At 41.4% G+C, this 25,321-nt stretch overlaps 1 protein-coding gene and 1 long non-coding RNA gene across 3 annotated transcripts in view; one reads left to right on the forward strand and one right to left on the reverse strand.

Moving 5' to 3' along the window:
* The window catches only part of Ly86 (lymphocyte antigen 86), a 61,865-nt gene extending 59,808 nt beyond the window's left edge, over positions 1-2,057 (reverse strand). Inside the window, exon 1 of the mRNA XM_005398872.2 lies at positions 1,866-2,057. Within this exon, the coding sequence (XP_005398929.1) occupies positions 1,866-2,001 (136 nt within the window). The 5' untranslated portion in view covers positions 2,002-2,057. The remainder of the gene's footprint in view (positions 1-1,865) is intronic.
* Positions 2,058-2,105: 48 nt separating this feature from the next.
* LOC102006227 overlaps positions 2,106-25,321 on the forward strand; it is a 35,786-nt gene continuing 12,570 nt past the window's right edge. The window contains exons 1-4 of one of the 2 annotated variants that reach the window (XR_263250.2): positions 2,106-2,233; positions 3,653-3,710; positions 6,707-6,797; positions 12,233-12,383. This is a non-coding gene — a long non-coding RNA (uncharacterized LOC102006227). Of the gene's footprint in view, positions 2,234-3,652; positions 3,711-6,706; positions 6,798-9,431; positions 10,891-12,232; positions 12,384-25,321 lie in introns of those variants that run through there. The other variant, XR_263249.2, reaches the window with a different exon arrangement.

Here is a 25,321-nt window from a genome sequence, read left to right on the forward strand (position 1 = left end):
TCTTTGGGCGCTTTTCGGCTGGGAATCGCGGTGGTATGAGTCCGGCCCACACTCGGACCCAGGAGCGCTGCAGCTCCCGGAGAACTGGCTGCCTGGGCGCCTAAAACCAAGATTTCTGCCACTCAACCCTTCTCAAAACACCATAAATGGAAAGTACAACAGTAACAATAATAAAAGAGAATTTCTCAAAGCATATATGGTCTCTAACCCTCAGTTTACACATCTGTAAAACAAAAACAGTGCACACCAGGCATGTAACACAGTGCCTGGAACATACAAGCAAGTGCTCCATGAGTACAGGATGTTAACATGCCCACTTTTATAATTCCTTAGGTTTCAACTTAATGATTTCTTCCCTGATGGATTTAGACACCAACCTCACCCTCGTCTGACCACTATATCCCCGGATACCTATGCCTGCCTCTGTGACAGCCTTTATCTCTGGTTTCATTGGCTGACCCTCTCACTACTCTTAGAAGAAACCATGTCTCTCGCATTCCTTATTTCTAGTGCCTGGAACAGGGCTGGTCTCTGAGGTTTAGTAGCTCTGTGGGGTGGCTCCACCTCCACAAGGAAGCACCAGTCCCAGATGGGTGGGGGATATGTCCTTGATCTTTCCCAACGTCCCCAGTCTTCAGGCTGTGGTACTGTGAGTTGGAAGGACACCTGGAGTCTGAAATTGAGTCTGGGTAACAGACTAGTCATAACCAATGTTTACACAAGGATGAACTGGAAAGACAATAACTGACCAGCTGGGTATCTCAGATCTTGTTGTCATGTCACACCTAACACAAGTGGGATGCCAGCATGCTGCATCCTGCCCCACTGAACAAACCAGGGTGACATCAGCACTTCCACCACCCAGCCATTCATTCCTCCACTTGTTTGTAATGTTTTACGTACTTCAGGATTCCTTCTCTGTAAAGGAGTAGAACAAGTCCTGCAAATGGCCCTGGCATCCAGATGGACCACCCGGATCCCCTTGGGCCAGCTTTTGGCTGGCAATCATTGAGACCAGCTGTGTGTGGGGCCCCAGGGACCCATCTTCATTACTCCCCAGCTTAGAGAGTGCCAGCTGGATGCTCAAATGGCATTTTCTTTCTGCCTCCCTCTGTCCCCCAGCATTTTGACCTCCAAATTGTCAGATTTCACAGTGCTGTGCCTTTTCATGCGCCAGCCCTGGATTCTTGTGTAATAATTCTAATCTATTCCTGAGGCCAGAGTCCTCTTATCTTGGTCACCCCTCGTGGTGTACTATCTCTCAACAGGTCAGTCACATTGAAGTAACGCCTCCAACATATGTGTTTAGGGGGACACATTCAAACCACAGCCCTCATGTCTGTCATCTCTTGTGCTAGAGAAACCCATGCATTATAACTTCTTGGGAGTGCTTACCAAATTAACAGGAGACATTGCTGCCACAGAAGCTCTGCAAATGGCATAGAGGGATGGGAATCTTTGGACAAAAGTGACTGTCCCAACTTGCAAACTTAACATCCTGGAAATCTAGCTCAAGTGTACAGTTTTGGGGAAAAGATCTGTTAGAGGCACCTTTTCCTAATTTTCATCACTTGGAATACTCCTTGATCATTTTGTTCCTTTTCTAGGCATTTTGATACAATTTGTGAGTGGTTATATTTAGACGCCTGATGTTTCTTTCTTGCCCTCTTTGTTATTCTCTCGTGAGGGGCCCCTGCCCCTTTCAGCTCTCTTCCCAGGGTCCCCAGTGGTCCTCTCAGACTCACTGCAGGTGGACAAAATGCTTGTCCCCTTCCCCTTCTCCCCTTTGACATTTTTTGCACAAGCAACCCCATCCACCAGCCCTCATGTCCCTAGAAGCACAGGGACCCCTGGGAAGCCCTTACCGCAGCTCTGGTACAGAACTTCCAAGCCCTCCTTCCTGCAGGCTGTGTGTGTGGGCCACGACGTGCCTCCGCCCCAGCTACCGTTGCCAGGAGAAATCAGGGTCCAGACAAGGAGTGTGATCACGAACCTGGTCATAGTGAGGATCTGTGTGTGACTGACTGAGAAACAACAGACACAGTAATCAGGCCTACAAGCTCTTCCTCTTCCTTCATGAACGGGGTGCACGTCTACTTTCACTTCTTAAATCATGAGCTCCTGGACACCCACAGCGAGACACCAAAGGCAGTGGCAGGCAGTGTTTGAATAAAGTGCCGAGGGCTCTCGGCTCTTGGAGCAGCAGGGTGAGATTGGTCTGCATCTGGTGCAGGTTGGTTTTTGATTTTCTGCTTTCATGGGAAGAGGTCAGCAGAGGCCCCAGCTCTGCACAACAGCCTCGGAGAGCCCCAGCTCCTAAGGAACTACAGGCCACCATGTGTTTTGCCTGTGCAGCCTTTCAGGTCTCTGAAAGTTCCTGCTGTGCCCTGTGAGCCAGGGACCTGCTGAGGCCAGCGGGCAGCATTTGGCATTTTGAAGGCCCCAGAATGATGTGTGGGACCTGGAATCAGGCTTTTGCCCTATTAGCATTTGACTGTTCCCAGGCTTCGGCTCCACTGTTGGGGTTGGGATTTCAGCAGTGAACTGTGGGCTGCAGATCAAGGCCTGGCTTCGGGAACAGCAGATGCGCTCCCTGGAGACAGGGCAGAGGGAGGAGTTCTGAGAAGGAAGCCCTGATCTATTTCTGGGTTTGCTTGGCGGAAGGAGGTGACAGGGCAGGAATGCAGGGCTTCCCTTTTATGGCTGCTTTGATTGCCTGGTCATCGGTGAGACCATTAATGCCACCTCCCACTGTCTTTGGAAGCCAAGATGCTTTTCTCTTTCTGCCACAGACCTCACCGCACCCCAGCACCACCTTGCCAAAGTCAGCAGAGTCCAGCAGCAGCGGAGAGCACCACTTCTCCTGGTGGGACTGCATCTCTGCTAGCTCACTAGGTCAATCGACTATTTCTGTGAATGCCTACACAGGAATTAAAGTCACCTTAAAGACTTTTTTTTTACTAGTAGATGGAATTTAATTACCAATGAAGGGAAACAAATACATTGAATTGATTGGTAGATAATCTGGATTTCTTGGGCAATGTCAGGGAGTAGCAATTTTGGGGAAGGGATACGTCGGAACTGATTCTTCTTAAAGGCACCAGCCTGCAAATAAGTTCGGCAATGATGGCTTCAACAGTGGCCCTCCCAGTGTGACCTGGGGAGTTTACTACATTAGTGGCCACCAGGGATTTGTTAACACATAGACTGTGTGGATGGCTTTCCCCACCCTGGAGTTTCTGAGCTGGTAGGTCTGGGCAGACCTGGGAATTCCATTTCTACAATGTTCCCAGGTGATGAAGTGGTGCTGATGCTGGGGAAGGTCACAGTTTGAGAACCTCTGCTTTGGGTTCCAGGATTTGGTTTTTCACTGATATACATGGAAATGTCACGTGGTGCAGTGTGGCCTTTCTATTTATGTATATGATATATTATAATCAATAAGGGTTATTGGTGTATCCATCACCTCCACCATCACTTTGTTCTGGAAAAATTAAAAGTTGTCTTCTACTAGCTTTTGAGATTTACAATTAAATGATATTACCCCTAATTACCGTACTACCCTATAGAATATTATGGGTTGTTCCTTATATGTAACTGGACCTCTGTGTCTATTAACCGTGTTCTCTTTTTCTTCTCCCCTACTTCCAAGGTAACTGCTGTTCTACTCTCTACTTTTAGAAGATCAGTGTTTTAGCTTCTGCGCATAGGTGAGAACATGTGTTTGTTTTTCTGTGCCTGGCTTATTTCGCTCAACATGATGTTCTCCAGTTCCATCCACATTGCTGCAAATGAGAGAATTTCATTCTCTTTTAGAGCTGAGTAATATTCCATCGAGATTACATGATTTTTAAAAATGATTCTTAATAAAATGTTAGTTTTTGTATGACAGATGGCATTTGATAGGACACACAGCACACCCATATAGGAAAAAAGAATAAGCAGCTTTTTCTAAGGATCTTTCCTTACTTTTGCTGTGTACTGAGAACCAGGATTTGACTAAAATTACTACTGATGGCCCATCTGTTTCAAAAATCAATCCATCATGATGTCTTCAGTTCTGTTATGATTTGGATCTTAAATGTCCCCAGCAGGTCCATGTGTTAAAGGGTTGCTCTCCAGCCTTTAGTGCTACTAGGACAAAGGACCTTGTAGGGAGAGGTTAGGTCATTTGTGGTGTGTGATGGAAGGGTGTGTTTGGACCTCTGGTTCCTTCTCTCTCTCTTTTGATTTCCAGGTGCCATGAGGTGGTCTGGTTTCCTCTGCCATGTGCTATCTTAACACAGGTGCCAAAGCTATGGGGCCAAGTGACCACAGACTGAAACTTCTGAGACTAAAAGAGTTTTTCCTTTTTTAAATTGTTTATCTCAATTATTTTGTCACAGCAACAGAAAGCTAACATAAAATTTTAACCAGAAGCTCTATAAAGACAACAAAGACATCCTTTGAGAATCTCTTGTTCTATACAGAATAAAATTAGAATCAGTTTATGATTGTAATTTTAAATATGGGTATACATATGTAAGTGAACATCAGATATATTGTCAGGGTCTGCTGTTGACCTCCAATCTTTTAGCAAGTTGTGGCCAAAATCTTGTGTCTTTGGTGTCCTCTATCTTCTGCTTTTTTGACTGTCCACTTTCTCTGTATCTCATGTTTCTCTCTTTTCATAAAGGTTAGATTGGGGATGGTGCCTTTCGTTCCTGTAGGGTGTGACCATTAATCCTGACATGTTTACTTTCTTAGATTAGGAGATACTTACCACATTAATAGAGCATGCTCCAGGATGTGTCTGGTAGGTTATGGAGATATACCCTTGGGTACTCTATGTGGTCCCTTTCTGCACATCTCTGGCACTGCTCACCTGCTGTGCTCCCTGATGGCCATGAACTAAGCAGCTTTGATTCACCATACCCTTCCACCATGATGTTCCTGCCTTGGAGCCAGCTGACCATGAACTGAATCTCCCTGAACTATGAGCTACATTAAATGTTTTCTTCTTTAAGTTGTGAGTGTCAGGTGTTGTGCTCAACAAACAAGAAAGCTAATGCACAGGGTAAAATTGTTATCAAGAGAGCTATCACTTTGGGCTTAAGCAAATGTGAAGAATGAAAGGTGAGACTCTGGGGGCAGGAGTCCAACTACAAAAGGAATTTAGGGGGAAACTGCTCCACATGAAAAAATAAGATGCCCCAGAGAGTGAGGTGAGAAAAGAGGAAGGAATGGAGGAGAGGAGGGAGGCAAGGTGAGCCAGGGAAAGGCTGCTGCTGATTGGGGTGAGGCATCCTGTCCACAGGTGGGATGAGCCACAGATATCTTAAGGACAGATTCTGAAATGCTGGCCATGGAGTGTGCAGTGTACCAGGCCTCTCCACTCTGTGACCTTCAACTGCATGTGTGTGCATGCATGTGCATGCATGAGTGTAAAGGGAAGTTGTGTATGTTTGTATCAGTAGCAGGTGCAGCATTCCCATTGGAACTGAGCCCCTTGGGAAGCCATCTGGTCTCTGTTTGGCATCGTATTTTTCCAGAAGGTGGAAGGAGGTTCAGGCCAATTTTCTCTCCATTTCACCTGATGGCCACACCTATTCTTTAACACTAAATGCTAATGAAATAGCCTTCTTTTACTCTGGTACCAAGCAGAACTTCATCAGTATTTGTATTCAACTGGGACTCTTCTCTAATTCCTTTCAAATGTTTATTATAGTCATGTGTCACATAACAATATCTTGGTCAACCACAGACCTCACATATGATGGTGACTGACAGTAGCCTAATACACCTTGGTTATTACATATCTTGCTTGCTTTGTTGTTTCTTTTGTGCTTATTTTTCATCTCATGTTTTCATTTTTCCTCATGGTCCCTAACCATGTAAAATCCATTGCTAATGTGCCAGTAAGAAGCCACATTAAGGTATTGACCCTGAAGCCAAATTAAAAGTGACTGTGGCAGAGACTCAGAGATAGGCCCAGGGAAGGAGCAAAGCACTGATCCCCAATGATCCCCACTCCCACACTCCCACAAAAGTGGAGATCAGTGATGGTTATTGCTCTTTAGTCTGGCACATCCTGTGGCATCACAGGGACTGTCTTGAAGGAAAGGAAAGTGACAGATGCTGTTGAAGGGTCAGTTATCACGGGAGGCCAAGTAGATTAAGACAGATTTGAGAAGGATCTGTATCTGATATGGGGAAACTTCCAAAGACCTGAACTGAAGACCAGATGGAGAAGTGTATCTCTCTCAGTACCATGACAATCTTGGCCAAAGCAAAAAGTTGTTCTCAGTGTTTTAATCAAAGGCTGGACCTAACTGCAGGTTTGAATTTACTGTTAGCTTTGGTGGCTTAAATGATTAAAGAATTTTGCTCAGTGAGTCCATGAGCATAGATGTGAAAGCAGCTGAATTTTTGACAATTCTAGATCAGCTGATATCAGGGAAGATTTACTTGCTGGAGCAAATCTTCAGTACCTTCTAAGTTTGTGTGAGTGTACCCAGTGATGTTCAACACAATGACTAAACTGTCAAACAGCAGAATTCTTACAACATATCCCCAAAGTTAAGCAGTGCGTGCTTGTGTATTAAACAAAACTCTCCCTTTGTTTTGCACAGCTGCTTTGCTCCTTCCCCTTGGGCTTATCTCTGAGTCTCTACCACATCACAGTGGAAGGAGACAGGCTTGATCTCAACTTGCTTCTGTTTTCCAGGTTCAGTGCAACCTGAAAACTGCTCCCCCATTGTGAGGAACTCAGGAAGCCATACCACTTCCTGTGTAACACCATTTATCAGCCCCCATGGGTGAGTTTACAGCTACTTTCACATCCTCCATTGTGTGAGCTACACAAATATCTCATAGGATTTGCGCCATCCCACTGAGCTTTTCAGGAGAATCTTTCTCACAATCGCTCAAGGAAAGGGCAAGATGCCCACATACTCTCTTGAGATCTGGATGCTACACACTGTATGTACAGATCTGATGCAAATGTACAGAGAACAGCCACCTGCTTTCTAAATTTGTCAACTTGCCTCAGATTGAGTCGATAATTTATTCAATAAACATTTATTAGGCATCTCCATCTTGCCAGCTATGGCTCCAAGTACCAAGGATACAGCAAAACAAAGGTCTTACTTTTATAGTGCTTACATTCTAGAGGGAAGACATAGACAATGAACAAATTTGTTCAATTAAATTGTTTAACAAAAGAAAATAGACTGCTTGTTGGAAAAGTGCTTGGTTTCTATATAAAAAATTTGACTGACTTTTCTGAAATATACTCAACTGGCTGTTGCATATGTATTATAAACTTTCAAATCTTCTCCAGACTACTAGTTCATGAGGGTTTTCTAATGACTGTGCTCTAATGAACAAGTTGTATAAGGTTTATCTAACAAACCACCCTCCCCCATTTTTTAGTGTTGCTCTATTTGTTATCATTATTAATGTTTAATTACTACAGAAACATAACATGCAAAGTATTTGGTCTCTAAATGGATCTATAAATTATATGACAAATTACAAACAAAAATGATTTTTGCTACTGGAACACATTTGCTGGGCCAGGAAAGAGGTGGGCATTATAGATCAGTCTGACCAATTTTCCAATGATTTAAAGAGCAATAAATTGCAGCAGTCTCTGACTCAAGTAGAAAAAATTGCTCTGAGATTCGGCGAGGGAAGTCTAGTCTGAGAGGACTGATGCTCATTCTATAAAAATTCTCTACAGCATGGGACAAATTAGCAACTTGCAGCTAAAACACTGCTGTGCCAGTTGAGAATGCTTTCAAGATTTCATCCTGACAAGATGGAAGTGATTTCAACAAACTGAAGAAAAACATTGTGGAGAAAATCAGAAATGTACTAAAGAATGGGAGAATGGTTTCATGTAGTATGAAGAAGCAATCCTAATTTGCTTTTGTAGGTAGATCCATAGCATGGGATGCACCTTCACTTCTGGTTGGTTAGAGTCTCTAGCTGCCGCTATGGAGTCTGCTCTTGTTACATTTAAGCCAAATTAGTGGAGTGTATGTTTTGCTGGATGGGCAGGTAGTAGTTGGAATGAACAACGAGTGCAATATTTGAGCCAGATCCCTAGGGGTTCCCTCCTTCTTTGCCTTCTCTTTCTCTCCCTTCCTCCCTCTAACTCCCTCCCTGTCTGTCTTCCCTGCCTCCCTGTCTCCCTCCCTCTCTTTTCTTTCTTCTTTCTTCTGCTAGGGATTTGAACCCAAGGGCTTGAACATTCTGAGCATGCTCTCTACCACTGCTATACACTCCCTAGACCCTCTTGGGCTTTCTTTGTTTGGACTTATTTCTTCTAGTGGTAACTGTTGGATCCACCCAGAATTTTTTTGAAATGATCTTATAGAGAGTTTTCTAGTGCCTGGAGTACTAAACTTGCCCTGAAGCAATTTTGACATATCAATAATAATCTTTGAAGTTGCTTGCATTTTTTCTCTTTCAGAATAAAAAAATAACCAGACAGTATTGACCCCAATTATGTGCCAGACATTCTTTTAAATGTGTATACTCACACATGGGCACACATGCATGTATGCACACTTGCACATTTCCTCACTTAGTTAAATCTCACAGCAACCTTGCAAGGTGGACTAGCTCTATAAACCATAGCCCTCTCCCCACTGAACCCTCTCTGCAAATCTGCAGTTTCAAAGCCTTGAAAGTGTTTTTTTTTTTTTTTTTTTTTTTTTTTCCTTTAAAGGTAATTGTTTGGCTGGAGGAAAACTGCCTTCTAAACCAATGACACTGTAGTTTTATTTTATGCCCCTTAGATGAGTCTTAACTTTTTCATATAAAAATATTCATATGACTGATTAGTGTGCATTGCATCCTGTACCAGACCCTACTGGAGTGTGATGAAATTTAAACTCTATTATCTCTCTAAAATCAAGACATTCTGATTTCCAGAACACATCTCTGCCCAGGATTTCAGTAGTATCTAGGCCTGCTGTGTGTGATCCTCCGTCTTCAGTTGAGAGAACTGAGGCATAGTTAATAATCTGTCCACCTTCACACATGTGGTAGGGTGACTGAAGGTCAGATGGACTTCGGAGCCCAAGTTCTTGACCTCTGAGAAAACGTCCCTTTACAACTATGCATATTGGCTTGCTTAGCTTACTTCTACCAATGTCAAACAAACCATCCACCCTCTGCTTGGAAAGGGATGAGAGTTGGCCCATATGGCTGCAAGGAGCAGGCTTAGCCCTGGCTTCTCTCTGTGCCGTATGGAGAGGCCAGACTGGGACATTGCAAAGGAATTAGACTTTGCAGTCTGAGAGGTGTGGGCTGAATCTCGGTTCCACTCTCATATTGGCAAGTCATGGTCTCCTTGAGTGCATGTTTATTTACCTATAAAAAAGGTTGATAATAATCAAGAAATGATAATAATCGTTTGTATTAATATTATTTATTTTCAGAGGAAACCAGTAGTGGGCACTTCCTGAAGACTCAAACTTTCTTTGTCATCTGGATTGTAGACTGTAGTCATTGGCCAACGCCAGGTCATGGATACCATGGTGAATGACTGAACGCACAGACACACATGACTTGTAAGAATTTGAAGTGGTGATGGGAGACAGGAGCCTGAGTTGCAGAAGAGACAGGCTGCATGATGAGGTAGCTGGTGGCAGAACAGGCCTTTAAGTAAGTCCCATGGATGGCGCCTTTCTTGTCTCCCAGGACACTGTTGAAACTAAAAGTCAGATATTTCATGCCAAGCTGCTTAACATTCAGAAGCTGAGCTTTTCCTTTGAAGCCTGGCTTCTGTGAGCACCAACTGTAAGGTTACCCTTTAATAAAGTGGGGAGAAAGTGCTTTGCATTTTTCTGCCAAAATGGTGCTTTATGTGGCTGTGGCCTTTGCTCACCTGGGATTTAATTAAGTCCTTGGCCCTGAGTTGTCACTTCTTGCCCAAAAATCTGGTCTGTTCTTTGTCTTGGGTTTCAAGTATAGGATCAGAGAACACTCATTAGAGAGTGAAGGATGAAGTCACTGAGCAACAATCTGTCTCCCACAAAGCCCTTGTGCTGAGAGGGGATCTCTTATTCTGCTCATGTGTATCTATCTCCACTGCCGCCACTCGACAGACAGGTCTCAACGATAGACCATGGCCAGCTCTCAAGTCCATCCTCTAATCTGCACCCAGAGTTACCTTCTGGAATGTGAATCTTAAGGGAGGCCTCACTAGAGCCCTCAGGGTATTTCCCAGATGAGCCTCCCAGTGCTTGCTGGATCTGGTGTCTCTCTCTCCAGCTGGCCTGGCTCTCCGCATCTCAGTTTTGCTGACCCACCACTCTCCAGGCTCCTGCATCCTGGGCACACATCCTGCATTGCTTGGAACCCTTGCCTTGTGTGGACGCAGATGCTCCTTTGATGGTTCAGCGTAGTGCCAGTGTCCTGGGACAAGCTGCTGTACGAGGGCTGGGTGACTGGTTCTCAAATGGATCTGCACAGCCCTGAGGACCCTGCCTTCCCACAGCACAGCACATAGTCAGTCACTTAGTTAAGCTCGGTGTGATGGTTTGAATGTTTGCTCCCAGAATTCATGCCTTGGAAACTTAATCCCCACAGAAATGTGTGAGTTGTATTTGGAGGCGGGACCATTGAAAGGTGATTGGGTAATGATACCTCTTGTGAACGGGTTATTATATTTTTGAGCTAATGGCTTTGTCAAGGAATAGCTCTGCTATAAAAGCTGCTCTGCTCTGTCTTACCATGTGATGCTTGTGCTATGCTTCGATACAAGAAATTCCTTCACCAGATCCCTGCCTCTCAGTCTCTGGAACTGTAATAAATAAACCTCTTTTCTTTATATATTACCCAGTCTCAGATATTCTGTTATAGCAATGCAAAACTAAGATAGACTCATACATAATATACCAGGGTATCTTTTTTACTTCTTCCCTCTTTTTCATCCTTCTTTCTTCCTCTCTTTTTCTTCCTCAGTTTTGTGTTCTCAATGCCCAGCACATATCTATATCAATAAAACCTTTTAGACTGCATGGTTGAAAGACAGAAGATGGTATGGTTCAGCCAGCTTGTCTTTTTGGCCTGTGCTGTTGGACTTCTGAACTCAGTAGGCTGATACCAACAAGGCTGAGCAAGGACTTTCCTTCCCCACCCAAGAAATTAACAAAGTGCGTGTCTTTTCTTTGAAATTAACAAAGAAATTAACAAATTAACAGAGTATGGCTTCTTTTTCCTCTTTTTGCTTCTCATTCTTAAGTAATACATTTTAATCAAATCTAGCCTTTGGGATATGCAAGTTAACTCTCCTCTGTGGAGCAGGGAAACTAAAGAAAAGGGAAAAATGATCACCTATAATCTCAATGCCCAGTGGTGATCACTGCTTACATTTTGTGAAGCATCATTTCAATACACACACAATCATACTGCACACACTGTGCATGCTCTGACACACTGCATCACTGCCTACATTGATCATTTAGAATTCTTCTCTTGGATACCTTTTAATGACTGACTAGATAGTGTTCTACTGTATGGACTGACTGGTGATTCATTTTATCAGTTAATAATTTAATCAATTGTTAATAGCAAAATAACAGAAGATAATGCTATAATGAATTTTCTTATTGTCACTTTTTTGTCATAATTAAATTCATTGGAGTAAATTCCTACAAGTGACAAAGCATTGCCAGATATTTAAGACTTTTTGTGTATGTTACCATTTGTTCTTCCAAGTATATTGAGGAATTTAACAATCATGGCAGCAACAGTGCATTATTATTTAAACCTTTTGGTCAGTTTAGGAGGCAGATCCTGGTTTCTGCTTGTATTTATTTGTATTTTGGTACTAGTACAACTGAACATTTCTTTTTGCGTTTTTATTACTGGTCATTTATATTTCTTCCTTTGTAAATTCTTATTCACGCTTATTGCCCGATTTTCTATTTTGATATCAAATTTGAATGAAAGAACTAGAAGGTAAGAGACTGCTGAATTTAGGCCATAAAAACTCCATTCAATGAACATTACTGTCACCTCCGTTTACACAGTGCTCTTTATCCTTGGATAAACGCCTACAATGTGGTGCAGGTAGAGAAAATTCTGCTGCGAAATTTGTTTGAGACTTAAATTTACTCTGAGGAAGACGCAGATTATTAATGAAATGTACAGTGCTGATAATATATAAAAAAAACACAACGAATTCTTGACATAGGATATTGTATTTACTTGGGTACTTTCTTGATATTTGTAGGCGATTAACTGAGAAGTCACATGGGAAAAGATGAATTCTCAGGGTACATTGCTTTTGCTGCCTAACACTCTTGTCAATTCTGGACCATGGCTGCTGTTCTTACAGCTACAGCTTGGAGTACACCGTCTCCTTGGGGACCTGTGCATGTTTGGTAAGAGCAATAGGAGATGTGTGACTGATTTTTTATATTTTAAACAAATAGGAAGTAATATGGCTCTGCAATTGCTTTCTCTGAGTATCCATCAGGAGAGGAGAGGAGTTTGTAAGGGAAAAATTGCAAGAGGTCGGACTGAAACAGATCACTCTGTGTTCTGGACCCAACACTGCCCACTCTGGGACCTTGTCTGTAACATGAAGCTTCATTCAACAAGTTTCAGCTTTAGAACTAAGGCAAGACATTATAGCTGAAAAGTGCTTGTTACACATTTGGTGCTTAAACCTTGGTACCTCTCATAAGAAAACAATGCTCACTGTAAATTCAGGACTGGGGTCTATGTGAGAACAAGTGTAATACATGTGAAAAATGATGCTAGTGAAGAAAAATAACAAAAAGTAGTTCCTAACAGTATTGAACAAGCTTCAGAAGATTTAAGCTTGGTGAATAAGTGAAAAATTGCTCTTTTAAGTGACATGAGAGTAATTTACTCCCTACTCATTGGTAGACTAAAATCTACTACATTTTGGACAGAATGGCTGGGTCAGACCTATATCCATAGCTTTTTTCACTTTGCTTGATTGCTGTATTTTGCCAAGGAGAAGAGATTATACATTTTAATATGAACACTTACTTAATGTCCACTGATTTTTTTTTTTACCCTAATATGTCTTCTCCCTTTTTTTTTTTTTTTTTTTTTTAACTTTAGCCTCATAATAGCCATTTAGGGAGGCAGACAGATATTATGCATCTGGCTTTTCTGTTGAAGAAAATGACTTTATCATTTACCCTTTAATCCTTAATACCTTGACTGGTGTCTGAACCATATGGTCCTTAGAACTAGTTAATTAAACAGTGAGTAAAACACTAACATTTTACACAGTTTTGAGGTCGGTATTATATAACACCTCTGACACAGCTATAGAAGCTGAAGTTTAGAGGATTGAGTAATTTATCCAAAGTCTCATAATGCCAGAGCCAAGACTCAAATCTAAGACTGACATTCAAATCCACCTGTGTTTCCTGTTCTATTCCATTAGACAGTGCTGCTGTAAGCTTATAGTGTGCATCCATGAAAAACTTGGAACAGGACATTTCCATTGACGCACACTCACTCTATTCTACGGCCCATATTAACTTCCTAATGTCTACAAATTATAAAATTGAACAGTACATTGTTATTACTATTACTGTTGTTGTTTTGCTTAACCAGTTGTTCTGACTGAAGATTTAGAGATTGTATTCTACTTGCAAGCTAACGAATTAATATGTTTCATAGGTGCTGGCAGAAGATAGGGACTCATAGGTGAGAGATAAAGGGCTTTATTATTCACTGTACAGTGAGCAGCATGAATAGCAGCATATTTTGATTGACTCCTCTTGCCCCTGGGTCCTGTGTGGGCTCAGGTGGGTGAGCAGAAATTTTGTGATACAGCTGAGGACCCTGAGATTGAGGGCATAACACTTTCTGAATAAGCTATAAGCATTGAAAAAAATCAGCAGAGAAGCCAGTGTTCCTAGCATGCAGAGAGAAATTCCCCTGGAGTCACACTGACATTGATTTGTGAGTCACTATTGTAATTAGCTACAGAACCATATCTGACCAGAAAACAGACAAGCTTTATAATCTGGCACACGCCATAAAAATTTATACAGATGTTCATGGTACATTCCAAATATTTATGAGTTTTTAGTCCTTTTTCTTGATTAGACATTTTCCATCTATTATGACTTCATTTTAAATTGAAGAACTTCCTTTAGTACTTCTTAAAGTGCAGATCTGGTGGTAGTGAATTCCTTCAGCTTTTATTTATCTGAAAATGTCTTTATTTCAGTTTTAGTTTTTTCTTTCACTTTTTGGAAATATTTTAACTGTATGTAGAATTCTAGGTAGCAGTCAGTTGCTTGTCCAGTACCTTGAAGATCTTGCCTCATTATATTTTGGTCTGCATTGTATCAGATGAGGAGTTAAAGATTATTTTTATTATTGTTGTCTGGCAGTTTCTTTTTTCTTTCGCTATTTCTAATATTTCCTTTTTATCATTGATTTTCAGACGTTTGACTTTGATATGCCTTGTAGTTCTGAGCTCATTGGAGTGATGAGTTGAATTATTTAACACTTGAAAAAATTTAGAGTATTACTTCTTTAAATATTTCTCTCACTGGGTGTAACAGTGCACACCTGTAATCCTAGCATTTGGAAGGCTGAAGCAAGAGGATTGCCATGAGTTTGAGGCCAGCCTGGACTGCATAGTAAGACCTTGGCTCAAAAACCAAGATAAGAAAAAATCTTCTCTGATATTTATGTCCTTTTTTCCTAGGACTTGGATTGCTTGTATGTTAGGTTGATATCACACAGATCATTAAGCCTCTGAGCATTATTTTCTATTTTATTTATATCAGTGTTTCAGTTTAGAAAGTTTCTGTTTGGAATTCAAACTATAGTATTTTTATTTCAAATACTATATTTTTCAGTTACTCAATTTCCATGTAGCTACTTTTGATAATTTCTGTTTTTCTGCTGAGATCACCCATCTGTTCATCTAATACTTAATAGCAGTTTTAAAGCCCTTAACAACTAAATATGAGTCACCTCTAGATATTTCTGTGAATGATATATTATAGGTTATAGTTTTTCTGCCTTTTAAAAGTGCCTAGTAATTTTTTCATTCTATTGTAGGCATTGTGAATATTAAATTATTCAAAGTGTGACACAGAGGCAAATGTGATGAAAGTTAGTATAGTCTAATTTCTATACAGTCTCTCTGGAAGACACACTATATGTTATATGCTGACAATTTTATGTGTAATTTTCACAACAATCTGAGATATGCTATAAGAAAGGGATACTCCAAAAGTATCATTCTACAACACTTAAATCTTTTACAAGGATTGCACAGCACTTGTGCAGTTTGAAAACAAAATTCAAAAATAGTACCCAACAAGCAGGCACTTTCATTTTTAATATCATTTCCTCATACCGTTAAGAACATCCTCAGGATCTTCAAAGTGAGCTTCCTGTTGCAACAGTGCCATTTTTGTTTCCTTTAATTTTCACACTTTCCAATGGAGGAGGAAAATGTTAAGTGATAAAGATTTCTGATTTTTGAGAAAAGAAGACTTTTTTCATCGCAGTGAGCTGTCTTTGACAGATTACAACATAAGATGTTAAAGCTGATGTGTTGGGAAATATTTAAACAAATCGACGTGTCTTTATTAAAATGTAAAATGTGGAAATTTATCCGTATTTCCTCCCTTACTGAATGACAGTAGTTCTCCCCTGAGTACTCCAGTGTTTGACTTGTCTCCAAAGACGGCGCCAGACAGTTGGAGAAAATGGAAGATGCACATATGAAGGATTGCACTTTACCAGCTTAACATCGGACGTGACCATGGCACTGTATGGCCAGGGGAGAAGCGCAGAGCTGAATGCCTTCTGGAGGTGCAGGAGACAGGCAAACCCTGTTCATGTTCAGTATTTTGGTCTAGAAAGTCAGTTGCGACACACAGGAAAAGCTGAAACAAGCTGCTTTCTGCAATCTTTTTGCAATCACCTTCATATCTAAGAATTGAAGACTCTGCTTAATTCAGACTGGGAACAGATTTTAAAATGTCAGGGACAGCTGGAGAATGATTCTCTCAGAGTCCTGGGGCTCAAAAATACTTGTCCACCTTGGAGGACAAGGAGAAAGAAGCTGTACTCCAGCTGTTCAAACACAAATTGTTATCTCCAAAAGATTTCCTTTTAAAACAGGCCATTCTTCCTCTCCCTGTGATATTGTAAAATATATATTTAGCTCTTGTCCCTGTTCCCTTATACACAGTTCCTAAATGCCTTGCATTTCCCAGGGTGGTGAGTGTCTTTTCTATGCTGGTGAGAACTAAAGCCTGGCAGCTCCTGAGTAGTTTTACAAAACACCTTGTTTTTGCCTCGTACTTCTCCAACTAGCTCGCTGGTGGACTTTTCCGTGTTTCCACTCAACCTCAGCTTCTATGCTGCAAACTTAGGAGCTGTGCTCGCCTTTATCTCTGCAGGATAGTTTAGGATCATTTCACCAGACAGACCAAGGATCAGCAAGATCAGAGGGTTGGAATTCCCAGTCCCACTCCTTCTCCTGCAAAGAGGAGGACGAACTGAAGGCTAAGTTAATCACCGTGGCCAATGACCTATCTGTTATGCCTACATAATAAAGCTTCCATAAGAACCCCAAGAGACAGTGTTGAGGGAGCTTCTGGATAACTGAAGACAAGGAGGTTCCCCAGAAAGCAGGGAAGCTCCATTCCCCTTTTCCCATACTTTGTGCTAGGCATCTCTCCTACCTGATCATTCATTTGTATCATATCCTTCATAACAAAGTGGGAAATGGGTTTTTCTGAGTCCCCTGAGCTCTTCTAGCAGCTTAAGTGAATCCAAGGAGGAGGTTGTAAGAATCCCAATTTACAGCCAGTGAATCAGAAGCAAAGGCTGCATTCACTGTGGGATTGCAAATGGATCTGATGTGGGGCTGGTCTTGAGGGCTGAGGCTTCAACTTGTAAGATCGGAGGCTATGGCCAGGTAGGTGGCACCAGGTTACTTTATACCAGAGGACATGCATCTGGTATCCACCAGAGAAGTACTTGATTGGGTTGTGTGGGTACTGAGAGACTGAGTGTTCTGAGGTGATGGCAAGAGAGAAATAGTTGGATTTTTTCCTGGTACATCACCAGCCAGTTCTTGGGGGAACCCACTCTTTTCCCACACAACCTTAGTGCTCTGTGCTACAGACTGAGAGCTCTTTTCAATGCTCTCTCTCATGTAGTGTGTGGAAAATGCATGCTCCTGAAATGAACGTGCTCATGGGTGCCCTGCCTGAATCCTGGGGCCCGAGTATCTTCCTTTCAGAACCCACTCCCTCCCCCGTGTTCTTACAGGTGCCATAAAGACAACAATCTTGGTTTTCCTAGGTTGTTTGAAACTTGTGTGAAGTAGTCCATAAAAAAGTATGTGCTGCACACTAGCCCTTTAATAGATGTTAACACACACACGTGCATACACACGTGCACAAACACTCCCAAACCCTTCCTTTGGCTTGTTTCTCAACTCCATCCCTCCTTTGCATTCTCTTTGTCACCTCCACAGCCTGGTTCCTGTCACCTTGCCCCTGAGCGAGTGAGATAGAACTCAGTGGGACTCTGCTTGGAATCCCTCTTCCCAAACTGTTCTCCAGGACACAGGGACAAGGTGCTTGGAACCCCTCCAACCACCCTTCTCCCCATGCACTTGCCTTCCCTTTTTCACCCAAGATGGCAGCAAAGTCTTTGGTGAGGCATTTGTGGCTTTCGGAGGTGACTGTCATAAAACAGGGCCAACTTCAGACTATGTGGTTTGCATTCTCCTGCATTACCATAGCAGGCCAAGTGGGCTCCCACCTTGCCTCTGCCTATGTCCTTGTTATTTCTCCTTAGCTCTCTCTTTCTAATTCAGAGGCACAAATTTCCATTAATGTTTCCCAACTATACCCACCCAGTGTGTTGTCTCTGTCTGATGAGGCACCGGCCCTGTGCTTCAGGACTTAACAAGTTTGTGTTCTTTTTTTTCTTTTTCTCTTAGTAACACTAAGGAAAGAACCCAAGGTCTTTGTGCTGAGATATATCCCAAGCCTTTTTATTAATTTTGTTTTGAGAAAGGGGCTTACTAAATGCCTAAGTTGCCCAGGATGGGCTTGAACTTTGACCTTGGTCCTTCTACCTTAGTCTCCCAAAGTGCTGAGATTACAGTTGTACACTACCAGGCCTGGTGATCTATTTTATATGAGTTCTGTGGCTTTATCTGGATTAGTGTTCTTTGAGGGACTGCTGTATACAACTTCAGGGTTTCTGAATCTAGCAGGGTACTTCACAGGATCAATAATTTGGGTTATTGAGAAGAAACTTCTCCCTAACCCATTCCTCAGCGTCTCCCCTGCTGCTTGTAGCTCTATGACAGGTAATCGCTCCTTATAATTCGAGTATGAACTTTTTATTCATTTACTGTGTGTTAGGCACTGTGGTACAATAATGACCACAGCATTTCTTAAGTCCATTTTCCTTACAGAAACTTTGTTTCACAATTACTAGGAGACAGGTAAGGGTGTCCTAGGTTGTGAGAAGCCCTGAATGTTGATAATTTATAGGACCTCTTCAGTGAAAAATACAAAAATTATATATATATATATATACACACACACACACACATATTTGGATTTTCCAAGTCAAAGTCTCATTATCTAGTCCAGGCTGGCCTTGACCTCACTATGTAGCTAGGTCAAACAAGTGGCAATCCTCCTGACTCAGCCTCTGGAGTGCTGGGATTACAGGCATACATCACAATGTCTGGCTTATGGATATGTAAAAAAATTTAAAATGATGAAAAACATATCATTAACTTGAAAATAATTATATTTCAAACACTGACAAATAGAAGTACCACTGCAAAATACATGTAAATATATTTTAATTAGCTAGCTGCCTGGATTTTTTCTGTAAATACTTGTTTCTCTCAGATTTTTATTTCTTGCTTCCCTCTCTTTGGGTGGAAGTTTTGTAATATTTTCCTGTACAGAGGCTAGGAGGATAAATCAGTCTTTCCCCTAGCATTATTGATTAAATTTATTACTACCACTGGTAGTTTACCAAACACATATTTTTTGTTTTCCAATTAATTGTTGAAAAATATTTGATATTTTGCCATCTGGGAGCAAAACCTCTGTTGAATCTCTTTCATACAAAAACTGTGAGAACGTTTCCACATTTTTCATATACTGATTCATCTCCAAAATAATCATTGAATTAGCAACTTTGGGAAACCATTTCATCACCAAGACACTTACTGAGTGGCTCTTTAGGAGTTTTAGGTTGTTGCTGTTGGTATTAGTGGCTTCATTCCCTGAGAGTTTGGGCTTCCCGTTTTGTTTACAGAAATTGCTCTTCATTCATGAGAAAATTGAAGAGGAGGAGAAGGAAGGGTAGAAGGAGGAGGGTGTATCATTATACTAGCTGATTCATTAAGTATATTTTTAATAAGTGAGAACTTGCCTTTTGATTAAATGCCTATATGATCAATGATAACCAATGATAAATGTCTGCTGATTGGAAACATTTTCCCCAGATTTCATTTCAAATCTTGTTTCTCCCCACGTATCACACACTTCCGAGATTTGGTGTCATGGAGAAGTTATAAAGCAGTTGCCTCTGGGCCTGAGGCTTCTAGTCAGTGACAGCGGGTCAATGGCATTGGAACCAATTCCTATACCAGAACCACCAGCAGTTGCTGTATACACCAAAACACCTAACCAGCAGAATGGAGACTCAATTCAGTCTCCCCGTAGCACCGTTTCTACAATGCCCTTACTACACCACCAGATAGTTCTTAGAAGGGGGCCTGGAAGTGAGGGCCATGAATTGACTTCACTGGCTTCACAGTTAGTCTGCCTGATAGTCCTATTCTGACCAACAAGAACAGGAGAATGTAGTACAGTACTTCTCAGAGTGAGATCTGTGAACCAGCAACATCAGAATCACCTGAAACTTGCAAGGATATAAACTCTTGAGCCTTGTTCCCAATCTACTAAATCAGAACTGAGAAAGCCTTATGATGGTTTTGATGCATAATGAAGTCTTGAAAACAATTGCTTTAGAATCGTTCAATCCAGTATGGTAGCCACTCGTTATATGTGGCTATCAAAGGTAATTAAAAGGAAATTAAATGAAAAGTTTCTGGTACTCAGTGGTCACATGCAGCAAGTAGCCATCAGAGTGGACAAGGTAGACACTGAACGTATCTACCTATTGGCCAGTGCTGCTTTAGTAGAATGTAAGTCCTCCAGGTTGACCTCTATCTCTGACTCTTTCGGAGTTAGAGCCCAGTTACATATCTGTCTTAGTTACTTTTCTCATTGCTGAGATAAAGTACCCACTGCCCAAAGTTAAAGCGAGGAAAGTTTTATTTTATTTACTTTTTTTGAATTTTCCTTTTTCTTAATTAAAAAAATAAAAAATAATAAAGAAAACATTAGAAATGATACAGAATTTAAAAAAACAAGATGATAGGAATTCAACAATGGTTGTTATATTGTGTATGATTGTCTTCAAATTAGTTGTTCAGATTACCAGATGGAAGCATGTAAAACTGGTCAAAAAAATTAAGCATTAGCTGTTCCTTTCAATAAATCAATAGAAATGAGTAGTACAATTATCTTACCTACTTTGTAGGAAAGGTTTATTTAGCTCACAGTTTGTAGAGGTTTGAGTTTGTAATTGGCTGGCTCCAAGGCAGGGTGGCTTGGGAGAGGGCAACAGTTCATGGAAGCAGAAGACAGCAAAAGCAGTGAGAGAGACAGACCGGGATTTGGGTGGTGCCACTTCAACAGGTGGACTGACTGACCCGGCAATCACTAACCCTTAATCCCAGGGTTCCACAATTAATCACATTCTACATTCCACCTACAAAAATATCCCATGAACATATGAGGCTTTAGGGGGACATCTAGACATAAACCATAACAGTATCTTCACTCTAGCACTTATCATATAGTATCAACGTTATTTACCTACACGTGTACTTCTCCATGTGAACTGATGGGTTCCAGGCTTCTGTGTTACTCATCTTTATATCCACAGAGCAGGGCCATGAGTCTAGTGCATACTGGTTGTTAAGCAAATTTGAATACAATAAATACATATATGAATTACCAAAAGAAAGTATTTTTATCAAAGGGTAAAGAAGTTTTGCTAAGTTTCTTCTGTCACTTTTAATATGTGTGTTTTTCTTACACTATGGGAGAATGAGCTAAAATTTATTACAAATGCCTTAATTTGGGGGAGACCAAATTCACTTAGACTGGGTGAAGGTCCTGGCCTCATTTTTAGTCCAAAGGGTAAATGCGAAGCCTTCTCTGTACTGCCTACAACTGTGTTGGAAACATAGTCTTTAGAGAAATAATCTCGTTCTCTCTTTTGCAGAAAGAGAGGTTATTCTTAAAATAAATAACACAGGCAGGGGAAAACATTGATAATAACGCCATTTACTCAATAACAGTAAGAGCTAAATTATTCCACCTACTTAAATCATTTTTATCTAGCTCATGAAAAGAAGATAATTTAATTTCAGGAGATTGGAAACATTGATTGAGCCGTGAGTCCCTAAGGCATTTATTAGACAAATGAGACCAATGAAAAAGAAATGTATTTTTCTCTTTAATTTCCATAAAAGATTTATAGCCAAACTTGGGAGAGTTGGTTTTTAAAACGTAACATTTTGGCCAAAAGTTGACACCCACGGGACACATATGTGAAGATGTAACAGAGAAGCTGCCCTGGGCACCTGGGATTTTATGCCGCATTATCATCTCTCAGCTTTGCTGCAGAATTTTTTCCTAAATTAAAGGCTGCAAAGCCAAGGAGTGGTCACAGTTCAGGCCTGTTGGTTCCAAATGGCAGAGACCTTCCCATCCTAATAATAGCCATTATTACAGAGTGTATCAGCTACACATGATTTTCCCCTCCAGGATGAAAGAGATTTAAAAAGAATTAAACTCAGTTTTAATAAATGTCTCAATTTGGGCTCAGTGGAGATGAGATCAGAGGGGCATTTGTCTCTGTCAGTTCCAGGCTTTACTCCTTTTGAATGATAAGGAATAGACTCAGGCTTCTCCTTCCTCCCACACTAATCTCGCCATGTCTTCCTGGTGATCTCCTCCACCCAGCATCCAAGGAGACTTGTTCTCTTAAATTTGCATGCTCCGAACTTGCATGACTGGGGGTGCGAAGATAAGCTCCTGCTTCTAGTGACCACAAAGCAGGGAGGCTGTGATGGGAAGGTTGAGGGGGCTCAGGTGGTCTCCTTGCTCCTGGCCTCTTCAGAAATGTTTAGGCTTTTCTTCTGTCTAGAGTCTTTGGCTAACACCGTCCCTTGTTTTTGACCAGATAATTCACTATTACCCTAATCGGAACAAGGGGGCGATTTGTGGCCGTGAGAACCAAGGCCAGTTTAGCTCCATTTCCAGAAAATGTGCCCATCCCTGACCTCAAAAACACTAGTGTGGGCCGTTCGTAGGGGCTGAAGAGATACAGTTGACAAAGTGTGGATGTCTAGGGACCAGAAGACCTGTCTTCAATGTCCAGCTCTGTTCCTTGGAAGCAATAACTGCTCTTTTTTTTTTTGAGGTAGTGGATATCAAACTCCCAACCTTGCACTTGCCAGGCAGGTGCTTACGCCACTGAGCTATATCCCCAGCCCCAAGTAACTGCTCTTGATGAGCCTCCGTCTCCCTGTCTGTAAATAGTAACAGTATAAATATAAATCGGATGCTTTTCTTCCTTGTTCAAGTAATATTTCCCCCTGGTTTCCCACAAATCTATCCCAGTAAGCCAAAAGTCACACTGAGCTTTTTGGCTATTGAGCTGCTTCTAATTCCTCTCTTTGCTCAGTTATGGTTCATTTGATTGTGGACACAGCTCCCCATATGTGGGGAATCTTTGCAGCCACCATAGGCCCTCAGCACAATCTCTAGGTGGTCCTGCCCAGCCCTTTGTGGGCTTCTGAGGAGGGTATTATATGGAGGCCTGGCGCAGCCCCCACCTATTAGAGGCCAAGCTTCCCTGTACCTAGGAGGCCTCTCTTTCTTCTCTATAAGGACTTTATGTTCCCAAAGAATACCTCGGACGTCTCTTATCCAGACAGTGTGACACAGGCCCCTTTCCCCTTCTCCTTCTTGCTGAAACAGCAAGAAACACAAAAACAGGAACCAACACAAGGGACAACTACCGGACTATGTGGCCAGGAAAGGGATGGATTCGTATGAGCTCCCAGCACAGGAGGAACAGCATAGGCGGGAGTGTCTTAGGCTCCCCACCCCACAGAGGAAGGCCACCCAGACGTGGCCTTTCCCAGACCTCAGCCCAGCACCAGGAGGCAGCCTGGAGTCTCCATGGGAGTCCCGCTGACCGTACCAGGTGCCCGGCCCAGCCAGGCAGGAGGAGTCCTATCAATAACCAGGAGCCAGGGAGGCAGTCTCCCCTCCTAGAGGAGAGAAGCAGGGAACTCCAGGGAACAAAGCCTCAAGAATCCAAGGGACAAGAAGAAAAGAATCAACATTAGTACTGCTGGGCACAAGAAGAAGAAAAAGAAAGTGAGGCAGAAAAGGAATTTCAAGAAATAAAGGCTAAACATTTTCCAAATTTAGCAATGGACACAGAATAACAGGTCCAGGAACAGGAGAAAACCCCAAACAAGAAAAGTTAAACAAATTTACATCAAGACATATTTTAAACTTTTGAAAACTGGAGACAAAGATGAACAAATTTTGAAGGCAGCCAGACATGTTCATTTTACCCAAATTGATCTATCATTTTAATGACATCCTTGTTGAAATAAACAAAGTAATTTTTTAAAGAAATAAACATGTTTATTCTAAAATTTATACGGCACTGTACAGGCTCTAGAATAGGCAAATAACCTTGACAAAGAAGAGGGAAGAGGAGAACCAGTCTGTCTGATAGTTATTTATACAGCTATGATAATTAAGACAGTGTGGTATTGGTAGAAGGACAGGCATAGATTTTTTTATTGGAACATAATATTTGTATATTTTATGGGGCACAAGGCATGTAGATTAATGGAACGGAATAAAGAATCTGTGCACAGATGCACAAAAATCTGCCTAAATGTCTTTTGACAAAAGCACAATAACAAGTCCGCGAGGACAGGGCAGCCTTGCTGTGGTGCAGGAGTGACAGATATCAAGAGGCAAAGACAAGAACAAAAACCTTGGACATATCCACCGAGTCTTAGGCACAAATTAACTAAAAGTTGATTATAGACTTAAAGGCAGACATGAAACTCTAAAAATATTGGAAAAATCTTTAATAAAATCTTCCAGATTTAGAGCTAGGGAAATAATTTTTATTGCAATTGTTCCCATCGAGACAAAGTATGGGGATGGGGATTTAGCTCAGTGGCAGAGTGCCTACCTGGCAAGCACGAGGTCATAAGTTTGGTTCTCGGTACCAGGAAAAAAAAAAAATATATCCAGACAGAGAATAGCTGGATTGAATGGAACCTCCAACCCTAGTTTTTTGAGGAATCTCCACACTGATTATCACAGTGGTTGTACCAGTCTACACTCCCACTGGCAGTGGAGAAGTGTTTCTTTTTCTCTGCAACCTCACCAGCATTTGTTACTTGTTGATTTCTTGATGATAGCCATTCTTTCTGGGGTGAGATGGCATCTCAGTGTTGTTTTAATTTGCATTTCTCGAATGACCAATAATGTTGAACAGCTTTTCATGTATTTATTCACCATTAATATTTCTTCATCTGAGAAGTGTGTCTTCATCTCAGATGCCCATTTTTGGATTGGATCTTTGAATTTTGGGGGCCCACTTTTTAAAATTCTTTATATGTTCTAGATAGAAGTCTTTTGTCTGAGGGACAGTTGGCTACATTTTTTTTCCAATTAGTGGGTTTTCATTTTGTTCTGTTGGTGATTTCTTTTGATGAGCAAAAACGTTTCAGTAAGATGAGATCCCATTTATTATTCTTTGAAGTATTTCCCATGCAGCTTGGTTTTTGTTCATGAACTCTCTGCCTACCCCTACGTCTTCAAGATTTTTACCTACTTTCTATTCTAGTAGATTTAGTGTTTCTGTTTTAATATTTAGATCTTTGATGCATTTGACTTTAGTTTAGTGCGTGGTGATAGACATAGGTCTAGTTTTAGTCTTCAGAATGTGGAAAGCCAGTTTTTCCAGTACCATTTATTAAAGAGGCTATCTTTCTTCCAGTGAACATGTTTGGACCCCCAAGATAAGGTGGCTGAGTGTGTTTATAGTTGTGTCTGCACCTTCTAATCTCTTCCATTGATTTTCAGGTCTGTGTTTTTGCCAGTGCCATGCTGATTTTATCACAGTAGCTTTG

The sequence above is a fragment of the Chinchilla lanigera genome, unplaced genomic scaffold (genome assembly GCF_000276665.1).
Source record: "Chinchilla lanigera isolate Chin_1 unplaced genomic scaffold, ChiLan1.0 scaffold00064, whole genome shotgun sequence".
NCBI classification, from domain to species: Eukaryota; Metazoa; Chordata; class Mammalia; order Rodentia; family Chinchillidae; genus Chinchilla; species Chinchilla lanigera.